The sequence below is a fragment of the Mustela nivalis genome, assembly GCF_964662115.1.
Source record: "Mustela nivalis genome assembly, chromosome: 10".
NCBI classification, from domain to species: Eukaryota; Metazoa; Chordata; class Mammalia; order Carnivora; family Mustelidae; genus Mustela; species Mustela nivalis.
Genome location: NC_139029.1, coordinates 48009912 through 48024819, shown reverse-complemented (window position 1 = coordinate 48024819; position 14908 = coordinate 48009912). Strand labels below are relative to the sequence as shown.

The 14908-nt window shown below is 42.0% G+C and overlaps 1 protein-coding gene across 8 annotated transcripts in view; it reads right to left on the bottom strand.

The window, feature by feature from the left end:
* Nucleotides 1-14908, bottom strand: part of NFIA (nuclear factor I A) — a 567374-nt gene that overhangs the window by 89768 nt on the left and 462698 nt on the right. For all 8 annotated transcript variants that reach the window (XM_082687848.1, XM_082687851.1, XM_082687849.1 and 5 more), the window contains exon 6: nt 12419-12546. In XM_082687848.1, the coding sequence (XP_082543974.1) occupies nt 12419-12546 (128 nt within the window). The remainder of the gene's footprint in view (nt 1-12418; nt 12547-14908) is intronic.

Sequence of the window (14908 nt, the reverse complement as noted above, 5' to 3'; positions counted from 1 at the left end):
GGTTTTCACTTAGACTAAAAACTGCTCGTGGCCGACATTTTCTCTGGAGTCATGATTTAGCACTTCTCCTTCATATTCACACCTTTTTTTTTGGAACCCAACACAAGGATCCAATTTTATACCGACAACTCCCCACAGGCCAATCAGGATGGGTTGCTAGCAATATACCATCTTTTGCAGCTTTTTCTACTCGTATAATTAACTTTATCCAGCATCTATTAGGAAAAGGTCTTTACACAAGATAAAAACTGAAAAGCAAACCATGTTGGGCTCTACAAGTGGGCTGGCTACCCTCAAACCGAATGACTATTTCCTTATGTGTCTAAACAGACACAACTAGGGTCCTCTCCTTTTTTTTCCCTTCTACTCACCAATCTCAAATGACAGTTGTCACCAACTGGGTCCCTGAATGTAAAGAACAACCAAAGACGTATACTGAATGTAAGCGGCTACACTCCTCCCACAAGGCAGAGTTTATGTCTATGGTTTTAGTCAACTTCAGACAACTGCCAAGTAGTCCAAGTGGCAAATAATGACATTTATAACAAACTATATCTCTCAAAAAGTCTCCAAATGTGTGGTGAGGACATAAATTTAGGTAACCTGATATAATGATTATGTGTTATAAAGATTTTTTTTTTAAAGCTAAAGCCATGTTAAGGCTTCAGTGTTGATGGACAAACTCATAAATATATCAAGCACATCAAAAGGAGAAAAATTGCCAGTTAAGTCTTTTGAGGATAAAATTTCTTTTCTGAAAAGGGAAAAAAAAACACCCACTGAAAAAGAGAACTCTTAAAATTAGAAGCAGGTGTCACCACTATGAAGTGATAAATATCAAAGAATTACTGGCCCCGAAAAGCACTCTTATGCAACCCATACTACTTTTAATCCTTACATATGTATCTTGACATAAGAACATGAAGAGCTGCTTGTATCAGTCCCTACAGAGTGTTAGAACAGAAGAGATGTTGCACGGCCATTTTGATAAAGCCTCTCTTCCGTTGGGTTCACGAAATGGCTGAAAGGCAGATGGCAAATTCGGACTGGCATTGAGTCGTAAGTAATCTTGATATCCTAGAATTCATTCATCTTGGAAGCTAATCACGGTGGAGTGACTTCTGGGTTGGGATAACCTAACAAGGCAGAGTAATCTGCTATGCCAGAGGACATTTCCAATTAGAAATGTCTACTGGGCTGTCGTTCCTTGAATTTCTAATGCCTTGAGTGCATTTCCAACAACGCACACGAAAACTTTACCTCTCATTACATACGATCACAAAAGATTGGCACATTGCTTCAGAATGAGGGCGGTGAGATGTGTGGACCACGTGAAAACCTGGGAGGGCTGGAGTAGCCTCTGGAAGAACACCGAGCATTCACAGCTGTCTGGAAAGCCTGTTCTCCACAGCGGGCTGAAGGCACTGATCATAACCCAGTTCCTCACTCCAAACAGACCACAAAACCAGGAACCAGAGTGAACCGGAGTAATCTGGCAATTTCAGAGGGGTTTTAAACTGTCAAGAAAAGGAGGTCAGTAATTCTTGACTCTGAGGAGGCAAGCCCCGTTCACTGGATTTTGACAGATTGAGTTTCTCCATCACGGTTTAATTTTTCATCAAGGTTAAGTGATGCTGTGACATAAAGTGACAAAATTTTTTATTCCTGACGTCTTCTCCTATTTAAGAGACACACTTTGTGATTCAGTGCTGGAGAGAACCCTCTCCATTTTAGGACTTGTGCTGTTCAGGAATCTATCAGGAAACAGTCCCTGATTTACTATGCCAATGTGAGCATTTCTCGTAATCTTGTAGGATGTAATTCACCCATCATCTCGAAATGGGTGCCATGTCTTTGATTAATGATGAGTTTATGATGTATTTGAAAGCCTTGGATGGATACAGTAGGATAAATAGGCATTATTGTAATCCTCTGCTGAGCAGGAAAGCGAGTGGGATGTTCACAATCGCAACAGAAATGGACACATAGCACAGGCAGAAAAGCTACTGACCCTTGAGTTCTGCACAGGCAGGGAGGTTTCTGTCTTCTTCTTTCCCCATTCCTCACATAAAGCCCCTATTCTGGAGTATTAAAAAGCTACTTTATTGAAGACACTGATGGACAAAAAGAGAGAAAACTTTATTCCTATATAGCTGATGGTGTTGTATTTTGTTGTTTCACATTTAAATAGAACAATCAGTATGTGGGAAAAATATAAAAACCTATGAGAGAGGGAAGTAAGTCTGAAAAAAGATTTATTGTTGACCTGTATCATTTTTTACAAATTAAATCTCTCCCCCCCAACTCTCTCTTAGAACTATGTCTGGCCCATAGTAAGTGCTTAATAAATATTAGCTATCAGTTTTAAACACTTACATGTTTAAAATTTCAGCAGCATTCCAATGACAAAATATAGGTTAAATTGTCTTTCATTATTAGTCAAATTGCGGTTATTATTTGAGTCTATGAAATATCTACATTTTGTTTACAGAAGAGAGGAAGTCAGAACGCTAAAGAATTTTTTTCCTTATATGAGGTTAAAATTGCCTTCTGTTTGAGTTCTACAAATATCTAATAATGCTAGATAAATAAAATTTATTAGATACAGGAAAACCAGCATAGCCAACTCTTAGGTAAGTCTGATCTGCCTGCCCATCTACTGGTTTCTTTTGTTTCTTCTCTTCCAACTATAACTTTTGGTTATTTTTCCCTTTGGTGAATTTAATGTCAATTCAGAGTAATTGTATTTCCTCTAAGTAAACATTTGCTTAGATTCTGCCCAATTTCATTCATTACCCACAGATCAGAGCACTCTGTTTCGGGAAGGGGGATTTGAATCCATGGGTGCAGAAAGATCTTTGGCCGGAGTCAGATGACATTGCTTTGCACACTTCCTGAGAGTTTTCTAGCATACTGACTGGTTTTCTACAGGCTTTTTAGAGATAAAGAAAGAGAAGGCTGGTATTATGAAGGGAAGGAAATAGGGACTAGCCTTTACTAATGTTGCTTTAATAATGGAATGTTTGATGCACCAGTTTTTTTCAAGCAGATACGGTGGAGGGCAGTGGTATAAGCCAATGAATAAACTCCTGACCTGGATGAATCCTAGTACTCCTGTCTTTTTTGTGGCCACTAGGTGCTTGTTTGAGCAGTTAGCCCTCCTTCCTTTGCTGCCTGCAAACACTTTGAGGGCAGAGTCTGTCTTGGCTTATTTACTTATTTTTCCCTCTTTCACCTTGCACAGTGCTTAGCATGTAATAGACACAGATTCATAACTATGTTTTCCATTTAACTTCATGTACAGGCGTACCTCGGAGATAAGGCAGGTTCAGTTCCAGACTACCACAACAAAGCGAATATTGCAAAAAAGGCAAGACAAGTGAATTTTTTGGTTTCCCAGTACACATCAAAGTTACGCAATAGTCTACTCAGTGTACAATGCCATTATGTCTAAAAAAAAAAAAAGTATGTACCTTAATTTAAAAATACTTTATTACTATGCTAATCATCATCTGAACTTCTTGCATCTTATAACCACTGATCACAGAACACCACATCAAATATAATAATGATGAAAAAGCTTACAGTGTTGCAAGAATTACCAAAATATGACACAAGACAGGAAGTGAGCAATTGCTGTTGGAAAAATGATGCCAAGACACTTGCTTGATGCAGGGTTGCAACAAACCTTCATTAAGAACACAGTATCTGGGAAGGGGTAGAAATCAAAGCACCATAAAATGAGGTATGCTTATATCTTAAACTCATATAGCACTTCAGAGTTTTCAAATATTTACCAAAACATAAAGATACATAGTACTTGTATAACGCTTTATGGTTTACGAAGTATACTTTACCTTTAAAAAAAAAAAAGATTTTATTTATTTGACAGGCAGAGATCACAAGTAGGCAGAGAGGCAGGCAGAGAGGGGTGGGGGGAAGCACTGAGCAGAGAGCCTGATGTGGGGCTTGATCCCAGGACCCTGAGATCATGACCTGAGCAGAAGGCAGAGGCTTTAACCCACTGAGCCACCCAGGCGACCCTACTTTACCTATTTTTAAAATACCCTATGTTTGGGGCTATGCACAGTACCTTGCACACAGCTGGTACTTAAGAAATAGTAGTTCCTACTTTTATATACCTCTATTTGATCATGTCAGAGCTATACCATACACAGCCTGGGCTGTTTTACTGTCCCCAGCCTTTACGTATGAGGAGATAAAAATTCAGAGAAGTAGTCTGCTCAAGTCCCCAGGCAGGCTGGGGTTCACGGCAGAATATAAGAATTCTAGAGCTGTGTTAATTTGTACTTTTCCCTCTTTATGATATGTTCTATTTCACTCCTATTTTCTCCCTTCTTAAGCGAGCCCGTAAGATTGGTGTGGCCGGAATAAACCTTGCTGTAGGGTTCCTTCCCACGACATGCTACACTTGGCCACGCGATGAGCCAGCACTTCGCTAACCGAGGCTGCTGGGGCTGGGCTGAAGACGGAGATGCGGACAGGGGAGGGCAGATTCCCCGTCTCCATCCAAGGTATAAGCTCCATCTCTTTCTTTCTCCTTTCTGGAATATTTACACAGCCTCAATTTCAAACATGAAATTAACAATTTGGAGATGTGGATAATTTCTGCACTCAGACGAGCCCAGCTGAAATGCAGCATCTGTTTTCCGGGACGCTTCTGTATTCACGAGACTGTGCATCTGGGTTCTGATGCAAGAGGGCTGCACTCATTCACACAGCAAATGTACGCAGCGCTCCGCTTCCTGAACACTTCGCCCCCCTCACGGGGTGAGCGCAGACATGTGTGGTCTCCAGCTTATTATTTATTTATTTATTCAACAAATATTTATTGAACGGAGAGCCTGTGCCAGGTACTAGACTAGGCTGCAGGAATATAACAGTCATTTTCTGGACGATGCTTTCTTGTATATAATATATGTATATATAGGTGAGAGGAGTTTTTTTTTTTTTTTTTTTTAATAGGGAACATTTTGGACTCTCAATTACAATTGGTCATTTTAGGCCCTTTATTTGGCATGATGAAAACAGCTTTGATAAAGAAAGTAAGGACATTTGGGAAGGGTGGTTAGAGGGCTCGCTGTGTGACACGGTTTTCCTGCCATAAACCCTTGTTGGGATGAAATGTCTCCAAGGAAGGAGGGTCCCTAAACCATAGCACCCCTTCCCTCCCCACTGCCTGCTACTGTACCAGTGTTCCCTGGTGGACCAGTCTCTAATGAGCTGGTGCCAATACTAAAGGGATAATGGAAGAGAATGTGGTTGCAGAATGATGCTTTCCCACTGCTCCATAAATGCAGAAGAAAAGCCAAGACATTGATCCTACGGCAGTGTTCTGTAACAGCGACTATTCCTATTACAGCGGGAGACTGTGGGAGATTTAATCATTGTCCCTAATATATGCTAGTGCAGCAGAGTGTCTGTGATCAATGTACTATTGTTACCAGTCTGCTGCCTTTTTATTGGCATTGATAATGGGCCTCCTCCTTTGAGTCGCAGCTACAAGTTTAAGTTGGTAAACTTCCCCCACTCTTACAATTGATGAATGACGGTTGGCAGGTCAAATTAGAACCAGCAGAGTTGGGAATCCAAGTGAACCTAATATGTGGTATTTAAAATGACAATGAATGAACAGAAGCCTGCAAAATCCAACTGTGCTCTCAGGAGTGGTGACATTGAACTCTGCGTCTACAGGTCCCAGGCCAGTGGTTGACCAGATGATTACAAAGATATTCTTTTACAAATGCCTTTTAAAAATGTCTTTCTTTACTTAATAATCATGAGAAGAACAGACCACATGTTACTGCACTGCTTAATCTTGACCTTCAAAAATGAAGAGCACTTAGTCTTTGGGAAGAAGTTTATCTACGAAAGAAGTTTATCACTGAAAGTTTTTAAAAGAGAGAACTATAACTAAACTTACTATTTATCAAATCTGACTTTAAAAGCTCTTCATTGAACTGTTTAGAACTCCTGACGTCTTGGCTGATGTAATGGTGCCTGTTCAGAAGGTCTGACAATCGTGGTGTGAAGGAAGGCATGCTATTTCTGAATATTTTTTTTCTTCAGAAGAAAATTTCAGGAGTCTTTGCCTCCTGTTTTCAAGGAGAGTACTGAATTTCACCAAAAGTCCTATAATTTCATGCTTTTTCTTTTCTTTCTTTTTTTTTTAAGATTTTGTTCATTTATTTGACAGAGACAGTGAGAGAGGGAACACAAGCAGGGGGAGTGGGAGAGAGAGAAGCAGGTTCCCCACTGAGCAGGGAGCTGGGTGCGGGGCTTGATCCCAGGACCCTGGGTTCATGACCTGAGCCAAAGGCAGACGCTTAATGACTGAGCCACCCAGGTGCCCCAATTTCATGCTTTTTTACAATTAAAAAAAATGATCTGAACCTCTTGTGGAACTTCACGGAAACATACTTGCTTGGTGCAGCTGTGGTCTCAAATGTAGTAAGTGGTGCCACTTGGTAATGTGTGAAGCGGGATGGATCCTTAACAGAGTCGCTTTTGGGAAACAAAGCATGAGAAGGTTCACAGGGCAACCACAAAGCTGCCTTGCAACTCAGGAAGAAAGATACAGGAAGAACACTTGAATTTATATACACTAATAATTAAAAGACTAAGGAATATCAAGTCTCACTTTCAAGTCAGTGACTGTTTCTCCTCTGGGTTCCAGCTGACACCTCATTCCATGGCTGCCTTTGGAGGAAAGTGTCCTGAATTCTCCAGTTAGACTGAATAACTCTCCTCTTTTACTTCTAAGGGATTTAAACCTGTCTCCTTTCAACCACCATTAGCTGAATATAATCTTAACACTACCTCACACGATCAGAGAACATTCACTTTAGAAAAGGACTTTGGCACTTGGAATGGAAGTTCAAATTCATTACCTCATTTAATTGTGACAACTCTGTGATAGAGACGGACTGGAAACAACAGTTCCCATCTTACAGAGAGTAGCTGACAACTGAGGAAATGTGATTTGCCCTTGGAAGATAGGGACCTAATAGAGTCATCTTTGTACATATCTCATAGTGCACTCAGTCAGCGCTTAATAAAGATTCAGTGAGTTGGTCTGACTTGAGGTATACTGATCAGTCATACTTGAGGTATACTGATCAGCACTTAGAATGGAGGAAGATGAGAGAGAGAGATGGAGAACAAGCATTCTTTCATGCAGTGAAACTCAACACTGCACAAGTCAATGAGTGAGTGTGCTACCTCCTCTGCTCTTGTTTTAAAATAGGTTAGGGTTTCTAAAGATACAAATGTAGTGATCCAAAGGGGCACGTGCACCCGAATGTTTATAGCAGCAATGTCCACAATGTTCCAAACTATGGAAAGAACCTAGATGTCCATCAACAGATGAATGGATAAAGAAGATGTGGTGTGTATATATACACAATGGAATACTATGCAGCCATCAAAAGAAATGAAATCTTGCCATTTGCGACAATGTGGATAGAACTAGAGGGTATTATGCTTAGCGAAATAAGTCAATTGGAGAAAGACAACTATCATATGATCTTCCTAATATGAGGAAGTGGAGATGCAACGTGGGGGGTTTGGGAGGTAGAAAAAGAATAAATGAAACAAGATGGGATCAGGAGGGAGGCAAACCATAAGAGACTCTTAATGTCACAAAACAAACTGAGGGTGGCCAGGGAGAGAGGGGTAGGGAGAGGATGGTGGGGTTATGGACATTGGGGAGGGTATGTGCTATGGTGAGTGCTGTGAAGTGTGTAAACCTGATGATTCACATACCTGTACCCATGGGGCTAATAATATATGTTTATAAAAAATGAATAAAAAGTAAAAAAAAAAAATAGGTTAGGGTTTTATTTCTCTAGAAAAACATTAAAGGCATTCCTATTTAAAGTTGGAGGAAATAAATAAAATAAAATAAATAAATAAAATCTTTTAAAAATACATTAATTAATTTAAAAAATTAAAAATAAGTATTATCTCAAAAAAAGGGTTGATTAACTTAAAGGCGTACCCTTTAAGGCGAACAATACTTGTAATAAAGTTTGGTACACCATTACTTGTCAATGGGGCCCATGGTTGAGCCTGAGCTGTCGTTGACTTACTACTTGTTAATAATTAGATTTGACTAAGTAAGAGTCTACGGATTGAAAATACAGCAAACATCAATTCTGGGAGGATTACTGCTGGCAAATTTTGTTTAGGTTTATTGAAAACACCCCCAATTCCCTGCTTTGTAGGCTCCACTCAATCCATCAATATTTCTTGAGTACATATTATGTACCAGATGCTGATATGGATGCTGGGGATAAGCAGTGAAAAAGACAGACTAAGTCCCACTGCCCATGGAGTGTACATTCTCCAGAGAGAACACAGACGAGAGTAGTAGACAGGCATACGAAGAAAGAAAAGCAAGGTTAAGAATTATTGAATGATGGAAGAAAAACACCAAGTCTTTAGATCACTGGGAGCCTCTCTGATTGACATCTTATTTGAACAAAGATCGGAATGCTGAAGATGATTTGAATTTATGGGGAAAAAAATTAACATTTTACTCAGTTAAAAGTTAACACTATTTGCTCATATATTGTGTCCTATGTGTGTTTAATAACCCACACTCCTTCTCTGGCTTTCGATTATACGACAAGGCTTTGGGATAAAGAAAAGTTGGGGGATTTTTCAGGTCTTTCTGTTGAGTTATTTTTTTGTTTTTATTATTGTGTTTTTAATTTCAATACAAACCCAGGACATGAGATCTTCAATTATAAGCATAAGCATTATGGTAAAGAGGTTACTGAGCATAGAAGACAAAACTTAACCTCTGAACTCAGACTCAGGTTCAAGTTTGGACCCTGGATCCACAGGTTTACTCTCTGTGTGGCCTGAGACAAGTCACCTAACCTTTTACAATTCTGTTTTCTTCTCTGCTGAGGCAAGATCCTTCCATTCTGTCTTGCCCAATTCAGGGTAGTTAAAAACCAAAACAAAACAAAACACAAAATCCTGGTATACAGAAGGTACTCCAACAATCGTAACTGCAGTTTTTACCGTGTGTATGGAAGCACCGTGCGTAGCATCTGAGCCCACGTAGGCGCCTCTTGGCTTCCTATTTACTTGCATTATGAGTTTCTCTGTAATTATTCATTTGTACAGATAAACAAGAGTTGATGGTATGTGAGTTTTTCCTTGATAGAATTTCACAGAACTCATTTCATCAGTGCGTGATTAGCTTCAAAGCTTCGAATCTAACCCAGTTTTGAGATAACTGGGAAATGAAACTAAGTGGAGGGAACAAATGCGGCATTGTAAGAGAAGCAAAAGTCAGCTGGAGGTTGTCTGATGTTCTTAAACTAACATCATCTTTCATCTCCTATGCCCTTCTTCCCAGATAATAAGAGCTCTGCACTGAGACTGCTGAGATAAACTAATGGGGAACAGGATACTACAAAAGACATTTGAAAGAGCCCATGTAATTTACTGCATGTCTGGTTTGTTTTACTTTCCAAAGCCTTCCTGTTGCTCAAGGAAATTTGTCTCCTCTGGCCACCTTCGGCCCTCTTTTGGCAGGGAGTCCTGAAAAAGCATCTGAGGGCAGGTAAACAGATGCAAAGCTCTCTAAGTGAGGAGTCAGGACAGGCCGTGCTTCCTGTGTCACATAGGAGGCATGGACAAAGTATCCTTTCGCATTTGTTTGAGAGAATTATCCCCTCTGTCGGCAACCAAGAGGCTGCTGGTGCATTCAGTATAAGTAACTCCCAACATGTTCTGAAGGTAATTTACATGAGGGAACCACTAAAAGCCTCCTACTCAATGAACTGTACCCCCAGGGAAAAGCTACGCAGGCCCGGATCAGTGTGGGAACAACATAAGGGTGTTCTCTGTGCCAAAAAGGGGATTGGGCTAGATGGAAAATCCCCAAAAAGGACCATCTGGCAGCATAAATTATCCATTTAAAATGGCTGGTGTGAGTTAATGACACCAAAGTCACCAGGCACATGTACAACATCCTTCGGTTGAGTTTTAATGTCCCCTCAGGCCCTGTTTCAATTATGACTTTCTACGCTGAATATGGCCAAGTGTAAATGTATCCACTGTCCTCCTCCAACCCCAAACACGTACACCATGAAACTGCATTTTTCTGTGACGCAATAGAGAGAGCGGATGGACAGTCAATCCAAGAATCCAGTATAATTGTGGGGGATTTCTCTATTATGCCGCACATATAGTATCATTACCCAAAAAGAATTCAGCCGTTAAACTTTCATTATTTAACGACTGCAAAGGATCTAGGCATTCAGATGTTAAAATTTATGATCATTTGATTCACAGGGTGCAAACTGGAAAAGAATTACTCTGAAAAAAAAGAGTCACTAGGTCAAAGTACCCTATATTCAACCTGCCTCCCTCTGCCTCAAATATGCCCCCCACCCCCACCAAAATACCTACTTAAGGTCCTGGAGAAGAGTCTGGGGGGTGGGGGTGGGGCTTCATGTACATCAACACGGTAAAGCAGCTTCACTGTGTATAAAACCTCATTAACACAATACTCAAGCACCATGTCCCAAACCTATATATCTCGATTCCGAGTTTCACTGAAGCAGGTAAGCTGGCTAGAACTCTAATTAGCCTTTTAAAAAGGGTTCAAAGAAGTTTAATTTTTTAATAGCACATAAACTTTTCATTGGCACTATCCTGAGATCTTGCTGATGATGCCGTTGGCGGCAATGGGGAGTCAGCATTTTCATCTGCATTTAGGCCTGGCTTTATTTCTTAGGCACTCTCAGTGAACTGGCGTGAGCTAAGAGTGTTGTGAAGCAGATGTGTATGACCTTTCTAGAAGATACACCACACCTTGACTGCTGTGTTGGTAATCATTAGAAATAATGAGAAGATGGAGGCCAAGGTCCTCATCTCTGTACTTTGGCAACTATCACCATGTAATGTTCTCCTGATACATCTGTGTCCCACCCCCAACTGTGAATTCCTTGAAAGCCAAAGCCAGAGGCTTCCCATTCACCCTTCGGATCCCGGGACCAGGCAGAAAGTTCCCAGTGAGGATGGCTGAATGAGTGAGTGAGAAAATTAAGTACAAGCAAGACCAAATGAAACTTGTGCATTTTAGTAGAAGGAGCAAGATAAAGGACTCGGCCTGTGGGGCCTGAGGTTCCTTTGTTTTTAATTATCATGCAATAAAACTACTAGGGGATGGAAGGTATCCACTTCTGTGAATGTTAATACATGTATAGATTCTTGTACCCACCGCCACAATCAGGATACACAACAGTTCCATCACCCCGAAAATCTCTCTCATGCCAGTCCCTGTGAGGATTGTGTTTTGATATGTCTGGGAGGAGAGAGAGGTATTAAGATCTGAAGACAAAAGGGTTAGTTCCAAAATCTCTTTGGGGTTTGTCTGTTCTTGCAAGGAATCCCTCCGAGGCCTAGGTAGGAGCAGAAGGATCAGAAAGCATTTTGTTTCAAAGTTCCTCGGAGCTAGGTAGGTATAACTCTTAGATGGGTTGTGTATGTTACCTTACTTCATTCTCAAGAGCATTGAAACAGTTATTAGTATCGACAGATTATGAACACGGAGACACTTAGGCTCAGAGAAGTTGGGTCATTTGCCTATAACCCCACAGCCAGCAGCAGCAGCAGCAAGAGCCAGGATTACACTCTGACTCTCTGTTCGAAACCCACACCCCATCCTCTCTACCCATGTGACTTTGCAGTTGAAGAAGACGCACGAGAAGATGCTCCCTTGTCCATGCAGAGGTTAGACACGGAGAGAGGTTTCAAAAAACTTCTGCTAGCTGAATTGCTCACATTCCTCTCAAGACTCAGAGCCAAGACTAGACTATCCCGGGAGGTCAGGCTAGCCGTCAACATTTGCTTAGTTCACTAGAGATGGACAGAAAGATGGTTGCTCCGTTTCAACAGAAAAGTGCTCACGGTGATACCCAGTAACCCGAAAACACATTTAAGCACCTCCTCATTTTCTAAAAGTCCAAGTCGACACTGTAACACGGGGACCCTCCTCTCCTTTCTAAGGTTAGCCATCCGGCTGAAAGAGTGGACAGATTTTTCTCCGAGATTATGAAAAGATAATCCCAAAAGCCAATCCCCAAAGGCACTTAGGGGAAATGCAAAAGCAAAGGCACATGCATCTGGGACTGTAGCGTAGGTGAGGATATGTAAGAGTCAAGCGCCTCGGCCCATTCTGACAGCCTCTCAGTTCAGCTGTATGTGCTCCAGGCCCCCCTTTGGTGGAAGCAGCCGTCAGAGAGGAACAGGTGTTCGTGTGGAAGGCTCGGCCACTGTGAGCCGGCTTCCTTCCGTGGAGGCGCACACGGCCCCCACGCGTGTTTTAGACGTGGGCGCGCTGGCCACACGCCCACGCGCCTATCCCGCTCACCTGGCTCCACTTCGTGCCATCCGCTGGACTGACTGCCGCTGCCCGGGGAGCGCCCTTGGCCTGTGTAAAATGGCTCTTCACCAGGACTGTCCATTTCATCCTCCACAGACTTGAGGCGCTTTGTGGAGCTGAAATAACAAATGGGGACATGTTTTAAAGCCATCCAAACCACCTCTCTTGGATAGCGCATCTCTGGTGGAAAGAAAGCCAAAGGAGGAAGCAATTGGGCAACTCGGGTGTAGCTCTAGGACTCCTGTTCAGTTGAGTGAGTCACTGGATGTGGAACAAAGTCTTGGGTCTGTGTTGTTCCAAGTGTCTGGGATTTTGATTTTTATTGTCCCTCAAGTTGCTGCTGCCACATCCTGTTCCTTTCTCCTTTGAGGAACTGGGGGCCTGGCTCCTGCTCCCGTCTCCACCTGGAAATGTCTGCAGGAAGACTGCATTTCGTGTCTCCTCAGGCAGCAGTGGGGACCTAGCCAGCAGCAATTTCCCTACACATCACTCGATCCCTCTGGCACCCCGGGAAGAATAGAGATCTGGGTTCACAGCCCTCCAGAAGAGCTTGGATTGCTTCTCTCTCTCTCTCTTTTTTTCCCTAAGTTTTCTCACCTTCCACTTGGATCTGTTTATTCAAAAAATATTTGCTGCGTAGCTGCCCTAGTCCAGATTCTGATGGAGATGCTAGAGACAAATACAATGATCCAAAGAGATAAAAATAGGGGGAAGGAGTACATTTCGCTCTGAGGAAGAATGGCCCAATCCTTTTTAGGCCCTTCCTCTTTTGATGGCTACACAGAGGTCACGAAAATGAAGTTCTGGGTATTTTTTTTTTTTTTGGAGAGGTATGGCTGGGAAATTCCAGCGTTTCCTCTAGTTGAAGGGCTGAGTTTTCCTCCCAAGCTGAGGCTTCACGAGTGAAAAGACAGTGAAATGCCATGTTGCTAATATGTTCTAATTGTCTTAATTGATTATGTCACTAACATGCTACCAGAATGAATAGATTTCATACATAGTGGGAATACCCCCTGGGAAATCTCTTCCTCGTGTGTCAGGGTACAGACTTTTTAATATGTTTTCATTTATTAAACACCGTGCTGTGTCTCTTCTATGTGTTAGGTGCTGTGCTAAATGCTGGGATATCGAGATGCATCTGACATGGTTCCTATCTACATGGAGTTCACGGTCCAGCAGATAGAGATGCAGAGGCAAATAAAATTGTGCAAAAGAGAAATGTAGGTATTATGATGAAAGCACATACAGGACACAGTAGATTTCGTGATGAAAGAAGAAAACAATGATATGCCTGGAAGGTTGGGAAAAGCTTCCTGACGGACAGAGTTCCTGAGCTGTCTGTATGGGTACGTGTCAAGAAGACAGGCATAAGGAAGAAGAGGGCACGGAGAGGCTGGCTTTTGGTTGAGGCACCACTCAGGCAGCCATTTTTATTTCAAGATTCTAAAATCCTTCTTTATTAATTGGCAAAGTGTCACCAACTCAAGTTTCCCTGCCCTTGCCACACCAGTTGTGCCCCAGGACACCCTCACGATGCACAAACTAAAGGACTAACGTTGTGTGCATCTGGGGCGTTCCAGGACTCAGCCTGAGCCTGGCGGCAGAGCAGCACCCGTTCTAATCGGAATGCTCGTGTCACGCAGGTTATCGGATACTCTGAACATGGCTCCCAGGAGGGAGGTGTGTATCAGGCAGAAGCAACATCATGAGGAAGGTACGAAACATGTAGAGAATTGCCAGCTGTGTCAGAGTGAAAGAAGGGGGTGGAGGTGATAGAAGATGATACAAATCCGGATTTTATCCTGTCGGCCATGAAGACTCCCTGAGAAAGTGTCAACAGGGAGTGACATCAGAGCTGATTTCAGGAAGTCCACTCTTGTAGGCGTGCAGATGGTGGCTTTGGAAAAGCAAAGCAAAAAGGAGGAGATGGATCCTAGGAGCAGCGAGACAGTGAAGAGGCGATGGCTGCAATTCGAATAAGCAAATGTGGAGGGCCCAATCTAACGCAAGAAATTCTATTATTAAAGTTGGTATTACAGTATGCTTTGCCTTTAAGTTCTGGTCTCATTAAAGCCAGACCACAGGAAGGCAACATATCTGTAGCATGCTAGCTTAGTACCCAAAGGAAAACCTTTAATAGCGTATTTTATGTTCTTTGCTTGGCTTTCCTTGAAGTTCAATGAAAAATAGCCACTTGGAGAACTTTTCTATAATTTATGAAACTACTTCGAATAGAATTTTTTTTAAAGATTTTATTTATTTATTTGACAGAGATCACAAGTAGGCAGAGAGGCAGGCAGAGAGAGAGAGAGGAAGAAGGCTCCCTGCTGAGCAGAGAGCCCGATGTGGGGCTTGATCCCAGAACCCTGGGATCATGCCCAGAGCCGAAGGCAGAGGCTTTAACCCACTGAGCCACAGGCACTCCCTAGAAATTTTTTTTAACAGCAGGATGTTCACAAAAATTCCTTCCAATACATA